This window comes from Arachis stenosperma, chromosome 4, assembly GCF_014773155.1.
Source record: "Arachis stenosperma cultivar V10309 chromosome 4, arast.V10309.gnm1.PFL2, whole genome shotgun sequence".
In the NCBI taxonomy this organism is placed as follows: Eukaryota; Viridiplantae; Streptophyta; class Magnoliopsida; order Fabales; family Fabaceae; genus Arachis; species Arachis stenosperma.
This window is the reverse complement of record NC_080380.1, coordinates 241,056-258,236: the sequence shown is the minus strand read 5'-3', so window position 1 is coordinate 258,236 and position 17,181 is coordinate 241,056. Positions and strand designations below refer to the sequence as shown.

The 17,181-nt window shown below is 34.3% G+C and overlaps 3 protein-coding genes across 4 annotated transcripts; 1 reads left to right on the top strand and 2 right to left on the bottom strand.

Moving 5' to 3' along the window:
* Positions 1-2,502: 2,502 nt before the first annotated feature.
* LOC130974151 (4-coumarate--CoA ligase 1-like) lies at positions 2,503-5,334 on the bottom strand. The gene is made up of 5 exons (XM_057898904.1): positions 4,242-5,334; positions 3,555-3,753; positions 3,170-3,383; positions 2,983-3,088; positions 2,503-2,851 (listed from the first exon to the last, which is right to left on the bottom strand). The coding sequence occupies exons 1-5, from the start codon at positions 5,253-5,255 to the stop codon at positions 2,732-2,734; spliced, it is 1,653 nt and encodes a 550-aa protein (XP_057754887.1). The 5' UTR covers positions 5,256-5,334; the 3' UTR covers positions 2,503-2,731.
* Positions 5,335-10,958: 5,624 nt separating this feature from the next.
* On the top strand, positions 10,959-11,661 carry LOC130976671 (uncharacterized). Its single transcript, XM_057901583.1, has 2 exons — positions 10,959-11,198; positions 11,285-11,661. The coding sequence occupies exons 1-2, from the start codon at positions 11,060-11,062 to the stop codon at positions 11,440-11,442; spliced, it is 297 nt and encodes a 98-aa protein (XP_057757566.1). The 5' UTR covers positions 10,959-11,059; the 3' UTR covers positions 11,443-11,661.
* Positions 11,651-16,307, bottom strand: LOC130976670 (putative glucose-6-phosphate 1-epimerase). 2 transcript variants are annotated; one of them, XM_057901582.1, is made up of 10 exons: positions 16,162-16,307; positions 15,024-15,261; positions 14,867-14,941; positions 14,526-14,582; positions 14,287-14,447; positions 13,985-14,125; positions 13,414-13,516; positions 13,218-13,317; positions 12,572-12,816; positions 11,651-12,231 (listed from the first exon to the last, which is right to left on the bottom strand). In XM_057901582.1, the coding sequence occupies exons 2-9, from the start codon at positions 15,126-15,128 to the stop codon at positions 12,602-12,604; spliced, it is 957 nt and encodes a 318-aa protein (XP_057757565.1). In that variant the 5' UTR covers positions 15,129-15,261; positions 16,162-16,307; the 3' UTR covers positions 11,651-12,231; positions 12,572-12,601. The 2 variants fall into 2 exon arrangements, 1 of the variants encoding a protein (XP_057757565.1); XR_009084728.1 differs by lacking the exons at positions 13,218-13,317; positions 16,162-16,307 and having other exon boundaries at positions 15,024-15,857.
* Positions 16,308-17,181: the final 874 nt, after the last annotated feature.

Here is a 17,181-nt window from a genome sequence, read left to right as displayed (position 1 = left end):
AAAAGGGGAAAAATATAACGTTATTATCTTTCTTTCATATCACATTTGAACCAAAGTGACTTTCATGGCCCCGTATCATACGACCATCACCCTGCTTCATATTGTCCCAAAGCGGTCAAACCTGTCTTGTTAACAAGGTGAGAACTTCACCCACCAAAAGGATAACTGCGGATCATTCAAACTTTTTTACGGTCAACCTCGTAAGTCACCACAACACCCAACCCCCAAAATTACACTTGGTTGCCTCATAAAGTATTATTCGAATCTCATTCAAATTATCACACTAGGTCAGTGAGTTGAATATCAGGACTCTGGAGAAGTCACTTTGCAGCGACATAAATTTGAGATATTGTGGTTATTAATGAGGGCATGTAGGCAGCATGAGGTGCTTTTACTATTTTGCCAACCAATTAACTATATACCCAAATAGATGCAAAGAATAAATTAGCATTTTTTCCGTTGAAATGTGACAATATTGGTAAAGTGATAAAGTGATGCTTTAATCACCTTTGAATTTGTAACATTTATTATCTGTGAGTTTCATTATCTTGATTCAACAGTGATTAATGGTGTGCTTTTTCTCTAAAGCGACAATATAACTTTAGATAATCCAAATTCTTTTCCGTTAGTACAAAAGAATTACATTTATCTTGTACCTGTAGTCTGTAGAGATCCTAAGGTGCTTTGACAAATTTGCCAGCCAGTTAACTATATTCTATGCGTAAGTAGCTAATATTGCTGAGAAATGTTGGTACGTGCATATGCTTTTGATTTTTCGCTAATCATCAATTAACTATAACGATGGTGTATCAGTATCATGCATGGGAAGTAAATTTACTAAAAAGATGTTGCAGAAATTTATGCAGGGTGTCGCTAGGAAGAGCTACTTAATAAATAGGATCTGGTGTTCAAGAAATTTGCCCATTAAATAGATGTTGTTTTCAGCTCTTTATTAATTGATGAATGCTGTTAAAGAATTTTAGCTCCTAAACGAAAGAACGAATTATTGAGTTGCTAAATTGTGAATTGTTAATAGAGTTTGAATGTAATAATGAATGGGAAGTGTTAATAGTGTTATATGCTTTCACCAAAAGTTATTGTATGGATACACTTATTTTGTGTAACTCTCAATCGAATTGTGGTTCTCCTTAAATCCAAGAATAAGTTGCAATTCATTTATGGATCCTTTCCCAGAATAGAGAAGAGGGAATCCTACATTTGCCAACACACATGTACTTTCCCTTTGTTACACCAAATTTTCAATGAGTAATGAAATGAAATAGACTTTAGAGCATAGATACTTGATTCTATCAATTACCAGAGACGTGTGCCCTTTTTGAGATAGCAAAAGGTGACTTAAGCGTCACACCTTACTTCTCAAAGCTGAAAGAAAAGTGTGAAGGTATATGAGTTAAAATGCGCTCAACACTTTAGCCATAGACATACACCCAACATTCTGCACCTAAATTTGCCAGAAACGCTCCAACAGTCTGGTTATTAGAGGCAGTCTATTTGCTACTCAACACAAAGTAAAAACATTCCTCATTCCTCATACCACAGTCCAAGACTTGGTGTTGAATACTTGAATTGCTTTTTGTTTTTAGTTTTGGATGGTTAGGATGCGTTTGTTTATAAAGATACAGAGACACAAAATCATATTTGACACATAGACATTGTGTTCAAAAATATTGAATTAGTGTATTTTGTATTCATCTAGGAAGAACATTGAGATTTTAACAAAGGATACAACTTATTTTTTATTTTTTCTTTCATTATTCTTGTTAATTTTTTATAATTATATTTTTTTCATTATATTTTTTATCTCAAATTTTTTAAATGAAAAAATGAGAATAAATTAGATTTTAATAATTTGTTCTAGTTTATTACCAAATAAAATACAAAAACATAAAATTTTGTATCTCTGTTTGTGTCTTATTTTTAGTGTCTTATCTTGACATTCGTTTTTTACAACTTTCCAGTATACATCTTTATTTTAGTGTTTTTGGTCAAGACTTTTTTCCAGATCTTGACGTTTTTATTTTACACAGGCTTGTTGGCCTTTGTCCTTCTACGATTCGTTTGGCTCACTGTTGAAATCTTATAGGTGATGAGCGTTGACAAAATTTCAAATAACAAGTGTCCACTGGATTCCCCTAATGACAAGATCCAATTGAACATAGAAGGAAGTTTTCGCAATCAGCTTAACTAAATATAGGCTTTACATACATCTGTTTTTTGGTCGGAATGTATGCAATTGTTAAACGAAGTTCTTGACGGGTTATTTTTCTGAAGATATCATCAGTACTCAGTAGAAACAAAATGTTCAGCAACTCTTAGTTTTGTTTTTTGTTTCGTGTGTTTGTTTTTTTTTAAAGCTATCATAGTTGATACCATAAAGATATAATATGTAAAGCCAGGTTTATATTTTTTTTAAAAAAAAAAAGGGGGAAGAGAAAGCCTTTGATTGAATAAAAACATTGCGCTTGATTGTTCTAAAAAGTATTGGACATAAAAAGAACACGTCTCACCTCACATTAATTAGTTATACATGGCTGATATGATACCACACGTATCCTAATGTTTGGTCTAAAGGCTGAAGCCTGTTGTGTGCTGTTTTCTTCAGTTAGAAGATAATTGAAGCTTAAGCGGGGAGCCATGGTATGTAAATATGGAATATAATACAAATTTTTGTAATATTTATTGTATTATGGAAATGGTAATATTAACGAATTCAATTTGGAAGAGGTAGTGCGAGCCTTGCCCTTAGATCCTTTCGTAATATTTTGCCGGAGGGTGACTTGGGAATGGCATCAACGAAGAATACTCGGTTAATTCTCTTGTAAAACACCACCTGCCACCAATGAAGTTGTTAGACACACGAATAAATATATGCTTTACATCTAATTTTATCAAGGGTCGGTGCTCTAACAATTTCCATGTGTCCTAAATGTAAATGAAAATGATTGATAGATAGATATTGACCTGTTTGGAAACGAATTGCTTAATCTCATCCTCAGTTGTGTCACTGTGACCATTTGCTCTCACGACAAATGCAACTGGCACCTCACCGGCCGCTTCATCTTTCATCCTGCAATGCACGCAACATATATTATGTTATTGAAAATGAAAATTCAAAGTTGAAAAAATACAAACATGACTGAGTACTTACGGGACAACAGCAACATCAGAAATTTTAGGATGGGAGAGAAGGAGGGCTTCCAGTTCAGCAGGAGCAACTTGGAAACCTTTGTATTTGATCAATTCTTTGAGCCTATCAACGATGAAAAGCTCATCATCGTCGTCGATGTAACCGATGTCACCCGTGTGCAACCACCCTTCCTTGTCAATTGTTCTCTCTGTTGCCTCTGGATCGTTTAGATAACCTACACATACACCATTCAAATCACTCAAATGTCAACCCACCAACCACCACGTATTGCATATTTTATTGTTTTCATTATTCCAAAAAAAAACAAATCAGTATAAATGTATTGGCAAGTGATACCACGAAAAAAGTGTGGTATATAGAAAAGCATCAATTAGGTAGCAAGTACCTTTCATGATCTGGTGGCCCCTAATACAAATTTCACCCGGTTGATTTCTCGGGAGAGATTTTTCGGTTTCAGGATCAACAATCTTCAACTCAGCGTTTCTGACGACGGTGCCACATGCACCTGGTTTTCCGTCTATGGCTTCTTTCGCGAATGTTAAGCACATTGTTAACACTGGACCAGCCTCTGTCATCCCATATCCCTGTTGCATTCATTTGTATCGCTTTAAGCTCTTGTACTAAGAAATTGAAATTTGAAATTCAAAGTAAGAAACATGTTTTTTAATGCTTTAAATTACGTGCCACATGTCAACCGTACGTTTTAGCTAAATGGAGATGCAGTGAAAGTAAAACAGACAACACCCAACCTGAACCATTGTTTCCGAAAGAAGACAGAATATATGTTTGATTTTTCCTAGCCACAAATAAATTAGTACCATTCATATTTATTTATGGCAAATTTAATGACTTTTTTTCGTTTTGAACTAAAATGAATTAATTATTTTATATATTTGTTTTCATAAGATTTGTGTGTCCGGGTCCAGCAAAATAGAAAAATGATTACGAGTTATGAAAGGAATATCCCTTCCCAAATATATTTGTTGAGGGTCAGATCTGAATAATAATATATAGAGATTAAGAATTCCATAATAACAAACAAATATATTTTTAATGAAAATAAAAAGAATACCTGCCCAAGCTTGGCGTTGGGGAATTTGAGGCGGACGGTGTCTTCAAGGTCCTTGGCGAGGGGAGCGCCGCCGGATTTAAGGACTCGGATGGAAGAAAGGTCGTAGTTGTGGAGATCCGGGCACTTTGCAATGGCGAGAATGATGGGAGGCACGACGGGGCATATGGTGACCCGATGCTTCTGCACCAAGGCGAGGAAGGCAGTGATCTCGAATTTGGGCATCAAGACGATGGCAGCCTTGGCCCTGAGGCCGCAGAGCAGGACGGAGTTGAGGGAGTATATGTGGAACATGGGGAGCACGCACATGATCACATCCTCGCTGTGATAGTAAAGGTTTGGGTTCTCTCCGTCCACTTGCTGCCCCACGCTCGTCACCAACCCCCTGTGACTCAGCATCACACCTTTCGGCAGTCCCGTTGTTCCCGACGAGTACGGCAGCGCCACCACGTCCTCCGGGCTGATCTTCACCTCCGGGATGTCTTCCTCGTCGGCCTCTTCCAGCTCCGAGAAATGCAGGTGCCCCTCCGGGGGAGTGTCCACGAACACCAGGCTGAGGTGGCCGTGGAGGTCCTTCACCTTGTCGTAGTAACTGGACTGCGTTACCAGCAGCCTGGCGTTGGAGGCCTTGGCCTGCTTGGCTATCTCGGCGGCCGTGAAGAACGGGTTGGCGGCGGTGGCGATGGCGCCGCGGAACGATGCGCCTAGGAAGGAGAAGACGAATTGAGGGCAGTTTGGGAGCAGGATCATGATGACGTCACCTTGGCGGATTCCGTGTTTGTGGAGGCCTGAGGCCACTCTTCTGGCCTTGAGGTCGACGTCGGAGTAGGTGAAAACTTGTCCGGTTGGGGCGTTGATGAGGCAGGGACGCGTGGCGAACTCCGGAAGGTTCTGGAAGATGTAGGAATGGAGGGGAAGGTGGTTGGGGATGTAGATGTCTGGGAGCCTGGACTTGAAGATGAATTCCTCCTCCTCCTTCTTGTGTTGTTGTTGCATCGTTTCTTTGCCAATAGCCATAATATTAAAGGCAGAGAAATATAGGAATGGTTCTGATCTCTGCTGAGCAGAATGGGGAGGGTGATGAGTGTATTTATTTGTAATAAGATGCACCAAACATGACAGTGATTAATTAAAAATGATGATGATGGATTGGTTAAAGGGCGGGGGTTGGTGAAGGGATAAAATGGAGAAGGAAAACAAAATAAAATTGAAACGACAAATAATTCCTACCGTTTGGTTGCAAGTAAACGGAGGGGTTGGTGAGATTAGTCCTTTTCTCTTTGCCCTACACTCCTCTTCATATCTTTTCTTATTATTTTATTACTACAATTGTTTTCATTTTTAATGAAATCAGTGTTTTCTCTTACACTCGAGTCTTGAATTAATGCCTCATTTTGGTCTGTGCTGCCTTTTTAATTGAACGAGCATCATTTATTTCTTTTTTCGACCAAATTTAAGAATCAATAAAAGGATAAAGGATACCACATTTTCTCTTCTCATACAACATGATTTGCTAGGATGACCATAAAATGGATTGGAGTCCCAACTTCTCCCAATTTAGATTGTCAACTGTCAACTCCCATTCACCTACCGCACCCATCATTTTTTATTTCTTTATTTTTTTTTTTCAAAAAATTGTTTTTGGCATATGAACCTACCGCACCCCAACATTATTGGCCATGTGGAAGCTACCTCACTATGACGATATCAGCAATCATTTAACATGGTTTTGAAGGTATTGCCCCAAAAACAAATAAGGCTTTACGAACTTCAGCCCATTCGACCTTGAACAGGCCCACAAATCACTCTTACCCACTAAGCTTCTCATGAATCATTTCATTACCAGGCCTTTACTGGACTGTAACTTGTTTCTCTTTCGTGTTGGAGCCTATTTAGCCATCTTCAATTCTTTCGATTTGACTCTGTTGAAGCAGTAACAATCAAATGAGATAACTGTAAGTTCCAAAAAAAAAGAAGGAAAAGAAGAGATAATTGCATCCCTGCTTTTGCTTATTATGGAATAAAACAAACTTAGTCAAAATTTAAAGTGTGATGCAAGTGAGATAATTGAAGAAGGAGTAGGATGATGAAGTTAGCTATTGATGGCCACCAACTCAAATTCTTTAGTAGTTGAAGTAACTTAGTTTATGGTGCTTCACACGTCAATGAAACGCAACACATGTAATTAATGTAATTAAATTAATAATGGCCATTGATGACTTATATTTGGTCATATCGTCACACAGATCTGATCTAGATGGTTTGAATTTCATTTGATGCTTCTAAGCTTATTGCTATATATATTTATATATATTGCTATATCCGTGTGTATATATATATATATATATATATATATATATTAACCACCGATAATTCTATCCTTGGAATCTACATCTATGATTTTTGCATTGGATGCGTTATATATCTCTTAAGGAATTAATTTCTGGATTCTTTCATATAATAAGTTCACATATATATACACTCTTACTATCATCAACAATGTGAAGATCCCGGATACTTGATGATGTATTGTTGAACCTAACAACAAAAGAAAAGATAAGAATCTATATAGTTCGTCTTACTTTTACATTAGTTCTTGCTTTTCTTGGTCTAATTACTTTAAATAGTTCTAAACAAAGCACGGAAAAGCACTAATCCAAAGTTCTTATCCTTTGATTGTTTGTGAGACTGATAGCCTCGACTCGACGCCTTCATCTTGGTTTCTTCTCAAATTGCTAAAGCAAGACGGTCAAGTGTCATTGATCTTCTATCATGAATTGCTGAGATTATTTACTTGGATCTGAATTTTATTTAAATTTATTGTGTGTATAAGGTGGAATTTGAACTCTTGTGACACTTGATTAAGCAGATGAGTGAACTGATCACTCGATCAACCAAGTTGATTGTTGAAGAAGAATTTAATGTTTGCTATGATGTGTTAGTGTCGTCATCTTTTTGCTTCTTTGTTGTTATATATATCAATTCATGTACTGATGTACCAACGATTTATATCTTAACAGTGAAGGAAAAGTTATTGCCCAAAAAGTGGCCAATAATTCATTTTCTTTAGAAAAATATTTCGGAAAAGAAAACAATAATTAAGTTGACAATTCAAACCTTTATGTATATTTGTACAATTGGTAAATTAATAAGCGAGATATATATATATATATATATATATATATATATATATATATATTGAAGGGAAAAAAAATAATAATAAGCGAGATTATTCCAAGTTTCTTAGCTTAGAACACCTACTACTTGTTAGAGTGCTTAATGATGGAAGGTGAGGGGCTTATGCCAATCTTCCATAGTGCTCTGACATTCCTATGAATCTTCTTCATCTCAATGATTATGTATGTGAACCCACGCACACCAAATCCATGCATAGTAATTGTTTATTATGCACTTTAATTATTAGAAAGGAGACATTGGCCTAAAATTTCGATATATATATATACGGTTCCTTTCTCATCCTTTGTATATATGTTAAAAACTAGGGAGAATTAATAGTAAGGACTATGAGTAAAGATTAATTATAAAGAGAGATCAAATATACTAAAATTATTAATAATGACCATAATAAGTTTTATTTAAAGAGAAAGATCATGTTATTTTTTATTAAGTGACAATATTATTTTTTAATATAATATTTTTCTCTCATCTATCATATTTCACCTTTTTAAAATTAAGTTCTTAAATTCATAATTTCACTATTTTATAATCTTTTTATTATATTTGTAATTCATGAACCCGATTTATTTTATCCTATCATCATGAATTGGATGAACCTTTCAACTTATTTGTAATCTCACCGTTATTTTTGTGAGTTTTATTTATTGGGAGAAGTCTTTCACAAATACATAAATAATGAATAAATCTAGAAAATTAACATTTTATTATCTAACATTAATAATTTTTTTATAATTAAATTTATTATTTTAATTCTAATTTTTTAAAAGATTTGAAATTTTTTAAAATTAAGATCTAAATTTTAGAAGTTAAAATTTAAAATTTAAAAAAGTAAGATTAAAAAAAATTGACTCCTAATTAAACTCGATAAAAGGTTAGCAACATTCTATAAGTTTTTCATTTAAAAAATTCATTTGTCATGGACAAGACGACAACTACTTACATAGACTAGCTTCTCAACTAATAATATTTTAGATTGATGGAATTAGTTAATCCAAAATCAATTATAGCTATATATGTGAACGCAGACTCTTAGCCATAATTTCCTTGTTACAACTCTTTTGATAATCAAAAAGAGAGATTTTGTAAAAATTGGATTAGAAGTGCTAAATATAACGGTGGTAAAAAATCTTAATTACAATAAAAAAGAATAATAATATTAAAGAATATTATAAGTCATTTTATAATTTTTGTAATTTCTTATTCTTAAATAAATTTTATTAGGTTTTGTATAAAAATTTTAGTTTAATTAGTCCTTTTGAATAATTAATATGTGCGAATGGTCCTTTATAATAATTTTCTCTAAAAACTATATAATGAGAGTTATTTTCCTGGTAAGTTTCTTACTTAACTGTTTAGAAATACACTACAATAAAATTGGAAATAAAATCAGTTTAGCAAGCGTACATATTACTATATATATTGTATAAAATTGAAATTCGATCATGTTCTGTTAACTTGTAGCTTGATTTTTATTGTATATTATAAATCATAATTCAATTTTATTTTATCTTATTTTTGAATATGTAATTGATCAAATTAATAACCATTATTACCGCCTTAATAATACAAATAGTTATGATATTAATATTATTTACCTAATATTTATATATAAATATTTTCTTCTTTTTAAAATTTTGAATTATTTTACTATTCTAATCTACTTTTTTCCTGACTTAAATGTTAGAATATTCATTATAGATATCTACCTTTTTTTTTTTTTTCCAAAAGGTCGAACTCATCTTCAGATGAAAAAATAGGGTAATTTTTTCAACAACAGATGATAAAACAAGGATATGCATGATGACATATAAGTAAGTGGCCCACGTTGGACTGAACATAAGACAACAACATCTATAAGTTAAAAAGCGTACGGTCGTGTGTATATGTATGTAAGTTATTATCTACATTCTACAGGTCTATAATTCATTCTATTGAATATTGACTCTGCAAAACCGACGATTTTGTTAGGATTTATTAGGTGCAAAGAGACTTCGAGACTTGGAAAAGCATGACCAAAGTGACTCACCCACCATTGCCCAACCACCACCATCTATGTGTTTGTCACATTTGGAAGTTGACCAATTAAAAAACTCAAGTGGCTCTCTGTAATCAAGCTAAGTAATTAAGGGCTAGCTATGTGCAGATTAACGCTTTTTGTTTATCTTATATTCTTATTGTTATTATATGATATATCCTTCTAAATAATCCTCATAAACCTCTTTTTATATTCTATGCGCATTATTTTAGAACCGAACGATATCGAATAAGACAAAAATCCGTCTCAGTATTAGTCCTGGTTACCTATACTTTCTTCAATAATATAATTAAGATGTTTAGAAAAATCCTTCACTATTCCACATAATTATTGGCTGAAAATTGCGTAGTTTAGGTCCAATCCAATACGATTTAATGATGTATGTGTTATTATATAAAGACTCTTGTGTTGGTGCACTTTTCAAATTGCATACATCGTTTGCTATAGTAGATTAGTAGTGTACTCTAGTTTGGTGCCTTGTCAAGTTGTCATCACCAAGGAAAGAATGAACCAGAATTTGACGCGTGGAAACCAATTCATTCAGCATTCCTAAATTTAACCAACAAATTAAAGAAGGTGAAAATTGAAGTGACGATTTTAAGTGAAGTTGATACTGAAGAGCCGTTGGATGATTGACTGATCGGACTAAATTTTTATCCAATAATTCTTCGGTAAGTCGACTTCACCTGAATTTTCACCATTAAAAAATCTAATTTCAAATTCTCATGAAAGAAAATGAAATTGAAATTCCGCTCTATTTGTATTTATATCTCAAAATAGATATCCATTTTTGGATTAGCTAGTAAGAAGAATATATTTTTTTTTATAGAAAAAGAAAAGAAGAAGAAGAATATGTATTTAAAGAATAAGATAACAACAGAGAATATTTAAAGAATGAAATAAAGTAAGAAGAAGAATATCAAATTTAATATATAAAGAAATGAACATATACGTCGCGATGATGTTACAAGATTAGGTGAAAGTGTTTATGGTGCGTTGGGTTTGACAATCTGCGGTTTGTGTATTTGAGATAGAGAAGAACATTGAGGAATGGACCAATTCCTGTTTAACATTTAAATCACATCAAATCATATGATTCAAGATTGTATGTCTGCTTTCCACGCCAACTAACTTTGGCACTTGGCAGTTTGGCCGACACCATGCCCCCTTAATTACTAATATAAAATATTTGTTCATGTTTTGTAAAACTCAATTAAGCATTGGTTACATAGATTTAGATTAAAAGGTTTTTATGGTGGTGAGACAAGTGCGAAAGTGATAAGTTTTGGGCAGCAAGATTTAGTCGCTAAAATCCGAAAAGGATATGGAGGAGGACCACAAAGTTTTGGCCATGGATTTTTTATAATAATAAATAATAAATTTGGGGATTAAGAGAGGTCAAAGGGAAAGGGTTCCACTATGCGAATAAAGCATGAATGAATAGTATACATATGGTTGAGTGGTAGAATTTATTCCCATGAATACATGTATTATCGGAGTGAAATGACATACATCATACATGTATATAGCAACAATATAATAATAATATGATAAAAGGCGTCGGTGATGTTAATTAAGGTGGTGGTTCATGTGTGAAAGAAGAGATGAAGTTGTCAGAGTGTGGTTTTCTAGAAAGCAGAGCATGGATATTTGGAGGAAGATGATTATTCTTCCTGTGAGGCGGGTATGGCGAGCACTCTATGCACGCCTCAACTCCACCAAAAACGGTTTGTTCTTCTCTCTCTCTCTCTCTCTTGCTCTCTAATCTCTATGGTATCAAAATTGAATTAATGAAGCAAGTTTGGTGGTGCAGGGGCAGGGCTGTTGAAGCTGGAGGATGATGTACAGACATGTGAGTATGAGGACATACAAGTGATGTGGGAAATGCTAAGAAGAACAGAGAGTGATGTCAGTATACACAAGCGCAAGCAACAGCAACAGCCTTTCTGGAGGGTCCTCAAACCGTATTGAACCTTCTTCACAATTAACCCAACTCCACTTCTCTTCTTTTACAATCTTTCATGCTTTAACTGATCATAATAAGACTCTTCTTCCTGAGTTCTGCATCTTACAATTACAGGATCACAAAACCGTCTCTTGTAAGCCGTAACTCAAAATGTACTCATTATTGTAAATATATCTCACTTTTTTCATAGCAATTAAGCAAATAACAAGTTGTTGTTTTCTGCTTCTCTTTCTCCAACATAACAAGTGATTAATGGAATGGAAAAAAAAAGTCAGTATCTCCATGTCAACTCTCATAGCTCTTCCATCAATCGCGGCTGTTACTGTAAGTCTTGAATTGGGATTGCAGCATCAGAAAATATAGCAGCCCTTTGGTTAGTTATTTGATACAAAACACTTATCATGGAACCTCATGAGGAATTAATTGTAGGGCAGAGAAAGCAAGCACGATTAAATAGTAAACTAGTTGCATTCGAGGCAGAAGAAATAGTGCAATAAATCTATTATTATCTATTAAGGAGAGGGATGTTTAGAAAAGAAGACATGCATCAAGTGCGTTGTTCTAATCTTCCAATGGAAAATGCTGCGTAGATCTACAAGTATACTAAATTCTTTCCACCAACTTAGTTCATCTCCGGCTCAAGCTGCAGAAGACACTCAAGGCTAAAACCATATACACAATTTCGGTAGTAGTGAATCCGCCCTCAAACCTCAAGAGATCCAAGCAACAATTTTCTGGCAGCACCGCTAACACAACAAAAGTTCCTTCAGGAAATACACCTAACTGCATCATACCTAATTCAGTAAAAAATGGATTAGGTGATAGGAAGCAGATTGCAACACACTGAAAAGATTCATGAACCACTACCTCTGAGAATGCAGGGGAAATTCATATGTGTGTGTGTGTGCGTGTATTGTTGTTGTTGGTGGTGTTTGGTTTTTGGATAGAATGTATCCAGGTTTGATTTACATAGATGTAAACCAAGAGAGAAATTACACCACTTATTAGATTCCATAAAGATAAGCTTCACATAAAATCTGGAATAAAATTTCCAGCTTTATGCCACATATCACGCTGATAAAATCAATACAAAACTGAAAACTTTTGTATTCCATAAAAAAATTGGTGAAAAACCTGTACAAAGACGAAGGCAATCCCATTGATCTAATAGCTCAAAAGTACTCTCTTTGGATCAAGTTGGCCACTGCAATAACTGGAAGGCACCGCACATAATTCCTGCCTTCCTTTCCACTCTTCACCAGGTTTGAGAGTAATTGCTTTTTCTACACAAGCAGACTGGACACACAGCATATTTTTATATTCATCATCCCCTAAATCTGCTATGGTCTTTGCTTTTTTGTCCCATGGATTCCATACCACTGCAACCAGACATGATATTGCTATCAGCCACTGGATAAACAACTTTTGAATGCCATATTGCAGACACAAGACAGAATCAGCTTCTTATCTCAAAGTTTCAAATAACTCCACTTTGCTTATATGTGTTTTCACTATCTTAGTACAAAATAGAAACAAAGCAAGCAAGCATGTAACTTCATGAAAATCTATCCCAAATTACAACTTCAATGAAATTAGATTTGCTAAAGCATTTTGTTTATTTTAGACTAGGGGACCATGCATGCATCAAGTGAATGATTGAATAGTATACACGCAAGCAACCTATCCATATTTATTGCTCTTCTACTTCAAACATTTACCATCTTGTGTCAAATTTCATCATTCTTCCCATAAGGAAGGATATTAACACTGCTAGACATACCAGCATCAGGAAGCCCATCTTTCCGCAATACAAAAGTTCTTTTCCTTTCATGGTCAATGATGGCAATTTTTGTGGGGGTACTTAGGTATACTTTGTGTACCTTTAGCATCATATACACCAAAACGCAACAGTTAAATATTTGAACCGATGAAATATTAACAACTCAAGAACTACCCTGGTGATCACAGATACTGACCTCGGATTCAAATGTTATGGCATCCCCTTGTTCAGTAAATCGCACTTTTTCCTTCAAGTTGTCCAGGTAATCCAGTGTTTCTAATCCTTCTATTCGCACTTCACTGTACATCAGCATGACCACAGTTAGCTAGCAAATTGTGCAAACCAGAGAACAATGTAATTCTGTTCCCACATCAGACAAGGCCAAAAATTTACAAAACTAAAAATAAGCATCAAGTAAGAACAGGTTAAGCATCTTATATTTGTAGTCAATCATCAAGTAAGACTACTAGTCCCAAAAGCTTCATAAAAGATAACATATACAAGCACATTTTAGCTTCAAAATAAAATGTTAATATTGATCTTAGACACCCCACAAGTATCATGTCTGCAGTAAGTCTATAAACAATGAGCCATATTATGCACAATTCAAATGACTAGAATATGTGATGTGATTTTGTACATGAGTGCATACTCTGCAGCTATTGCAGAAACACAAATGGAATTGAGAAGGGTCAACAGCTAGATGTCATAAACTAGGAGGGAAATATTTGATTAAACCAAAAAAGTATCCAATGCCATGGTAAAACCTGATGTCAGTAACATAGAGGTATGTCTGATAGGCAAATGTGAAAGTAAAGGATTTTCCATCCGTATTTGTGTTTCGAATGCGGGATGTCATCATCAAATCTCCCGTAGGTGCCAAAGCTACCCTCAGGCGAAACTCATATCTGCAAGCAATTATTATAAAGATAGTCCCTTAATCCAATTTACTGAACCAAAAGATGAAAGTGAAGAAAAAGGAAGTTCAAGAAATACTACAAGGGTATGACAATATCAAGGGCCATTTTTGAAAGTTACATGGAGTGATTATTAAAGTTAAGCCACATACCTGTGAGGCCAAGTCCTTATATCCTCTTCAGAGTTCTTAAGAATCAAATCAATAAAAGCTCTGGTTGTGCTGTTTGTTGGAAATGGAGGGGGATTAGGATCTAAGGTCCAAAATCTGTTCCTTGCAAATCCATGTAGTTCAAGAGGGCCATGATTTGAAACCTGCATATGGAGAAGATAAACTTGACGAAACAAAAGCAAGAGGAATTGAAATGTTGAAGCTGAAGAAGATACACGTACTTGAGGAAAGCATAACGGAATACCTCCACGGATAGATTTTGGAGGCGTAAAAGTAGCCTGCAACGATTCATGTTAAGAAGAAACATAATGCAGGGTTTAAGTGACAATTTGAACTCAATGAAAGATAGCATTTAAGTAGAGAGTCAAATCAACTTGAATTATTAACAGAACTTGCTTTCTTTTTCTCAGCCATGTCTAGCAAGATCTAGCATGAAAGATTGCATACAAGCACCGAAAATATCCAGCATGCATTCTGAATTTCTAATAATAATGATTTGTTGAATATCACAGAAAAGGAAATGCAAGCAATAATAATAAAATAATATAGAGAAATGACGCACCTTACTACTGACAAAGAGCAATTCTTCCCCAAGTTCATTCTTCCAAGATGTAACCTGACCTCCGTACAAATATACCTGCATCATCATCAAGATCCATATCGTATTATATTAAGAAAAACACACACAATGCATGTGAGAAAATGAATTGAATGATGACCTCCGCGGAGAAGCCACGAACTTCTCTGAGAACGATCTTCTCGAGGCCATTAACGCCCATACACTGCTCCACGTACACCGTTTCTTTTGGCCGTGACTGTGACATCTTTCTTTCTTTCTTTCTTTCCTTCTCTCTCAGATTCAAGAAGAACTAACAATAATCTCCGATGAATGGGGTCACCGCACAATGCAGCTTCCTCAGCTTTATATATATAGCTACCTCTTCAAACTCTCTCTTACTATATATTATATAATATTATCATTTTTTCAGCCTTCCATTATAATAAACAAATTACACATTACACATCATTAATAAAATCCGCCATTCTCTTCTCTTTTCCCTAACATATATATGTTGCATTCTTCTTTCGTGCAATTTTTCTCTTAACAAGAGCTTATAATTAAAATATATATATATTTTTATTCGAAGTTACTTCATTACTCATTTGTCTGTACACTTTATAAAATTGTTCAACTAACTTAATTAAAATTCCACTTTCAGTTTTTAGAATCATAAAATCAAGAGAAAAGGAGAAATAGATCCTTTGAACTTTTTGGTCCGCAGACATTTATATCCCTAACGATTTGAAAATACATTTAAGTCTTTGATTTTCTCAAAATCTAGACATATCAATCCCTAGGTCTAATTTGTCATATTTTAAAAATTCTCCTACGTATGTATTCGTATATCGACCAGGCAGTACAATAGAAGCCATGTTTGATTTTTTCATTGGGTTTGTCAGACTCAAGTGAACACAGGATTAATATGTCCAGAATCAGTGACTTAAATGTATTTTTAAATCGTTAGGAATTTAAATGTATTTTTCCCCTCTTAAGAAAGAAAAAAAAAAAAGAGACATAGATAATAAGTCAAACTACGAAACAAGGGAGATACACCTTTCCCGTTTTTCCCATATCATTTTATCAAATAAAATAGTTAAAAGGAAAGGTGAAGGAAAAGATGTTCCGTCAATGAAAATTTTTAATTAAATAAATTGAGCTGCTATTTTTCTAATCCGAGTGTATTTTGTTGGATCGGAGTAGATTTTCTAAATAGTAAAGTTGCAAGATTAATGTAATGTGGATTGTGAAGTTGGCAACAAGATAAGACAACACCAATAACTAACCCCGCATATTACCTTACAATAGATGCCAAACACGCATGCACTACTTTGTCACCAGAAAAATCTGCAGCTACCTTTATTTTAATTTCAGCATTTGTTTGATCAAAATATGAATTTTTGAGGTACTCGATCGTCAGCAGGATTCTCAAAATATAAGAGGATCATCGGATAAGTCACATATATTTTCCTAATTAATTAAAATATTTATAAGCTTTTTACATCTTGATGATGAGGTTCATTCATGAGTCCTGACAGTCCAAAATTCATATTAGATTTCTTCCAAATTGTGTAGAATTATAGAACTGTCTTTATCACCATTTAAGGAAGGAAACATCACTTCTTAATCACAATGTCTCATTATTGATGGAGAAATGAGTTAGCTAAATTCAGATCAAAGTGCTATAGCACATCATTTGTAGCTGTCAAATAAATCATATACTATATATGATAACGGCGAAGGGAAGCAACAACAGGAAAGAAGGCATCAAAATCTACAAAATTGAAAATTTTGACTATAGGGTATAGGATATAGGATATAATTTTATTACGTATGCATACATGATATGAAACACTATACAAATTTATACTTTTACTAAATAAGATATAAATATTTAAATGAAGTTGATATTTTATCCAATAATAATAGATAGAATACAAAGTTCAAAATAATAATGTTTTTTATATGATGATAACAAGGCCACGCATAGCGACACAGACTCAGATCCTGAAAGTAAAAGGCGACATAGTCCTCAAAAGCCACGGATCCTGTAATGAATTATTGCTACTAATTTGTTGATCCTCAGTTCCTCACACACAGACCTATTCGACATGTTAACTTCAAGTTTTGGAATACGTTATATTGACGTGAATACCACATTATATGCGTAGCTGAATTATTAATTTATAATTAAATAGGAAAATCCGGGAAAGTAAAAAACGGATGAGCAAGTGCATGAAGCAATCTTGGAATTTGAAAATGAAGTTGCCTAACTTGCCTTTATTTTAGGGTGTCCGCTGTTTCTTTGCTTTCCAGTT

Bases quoted from the DNA above. Each gene is read 5' to 3' on its own strand.
- LOC130974151 (XM_057898904.1), bottom strand. From the start codon at position 5,255: ATGGCTATTGGCAAAGAAACGATGCAACAACAACACAAGAAGGAGGAG. The intron at 3,754-4,241 runs GTATTCTTTTTA...TGAATGCAACAG, and splicing joins CCAACGCCAAGCTTGGGCAG to GGATATGGGATGACAGAGGC. The intron at 3,384-3,554 runs GTACTTGCTACC...GTGTATGTGTAG, and splicing joins GGGCCACCAGATCATGAAAG to GTTATCTAAACGATCCAGAG.
- LOC130976671 (XM_057901583.1), top strand. From the start codon at position 11,060: ATGTGTGAAAGAAGAGATGAAGTTGTCAGAGTGTGGTTTTCTAGAAAG. The intron at 11,199-11,284 runs GTTTGTTCTTCT...TTGGTGGTGCAG, and splicing joins CCTCAACTCCACCAAAAACG to GGGCAGGGCTGTTGAAGCTG.
- LOC130976670 (XM_057901582.1), bottom strand. From the start codon at position 15,128: ATGTCACAGTCACGGCCAAAAGAAACGGTGTACGTGGAGCAGTGTATG. The intron at 14,942-15,023 runs GTCATCATTCAA...ATGATGATGCAG, and splicing joins TTCGTGGCTTCTCCGCGGAG to GTATATTTGTACGGAGGTCA. The intron at 14,126-14,286 runs GTATGTGGCTTA...AATTGCTTGCAG, and splicing joins ATAAGGACTTGGCCTCACAG to ATATGAGTTTCGCCTGAGGG.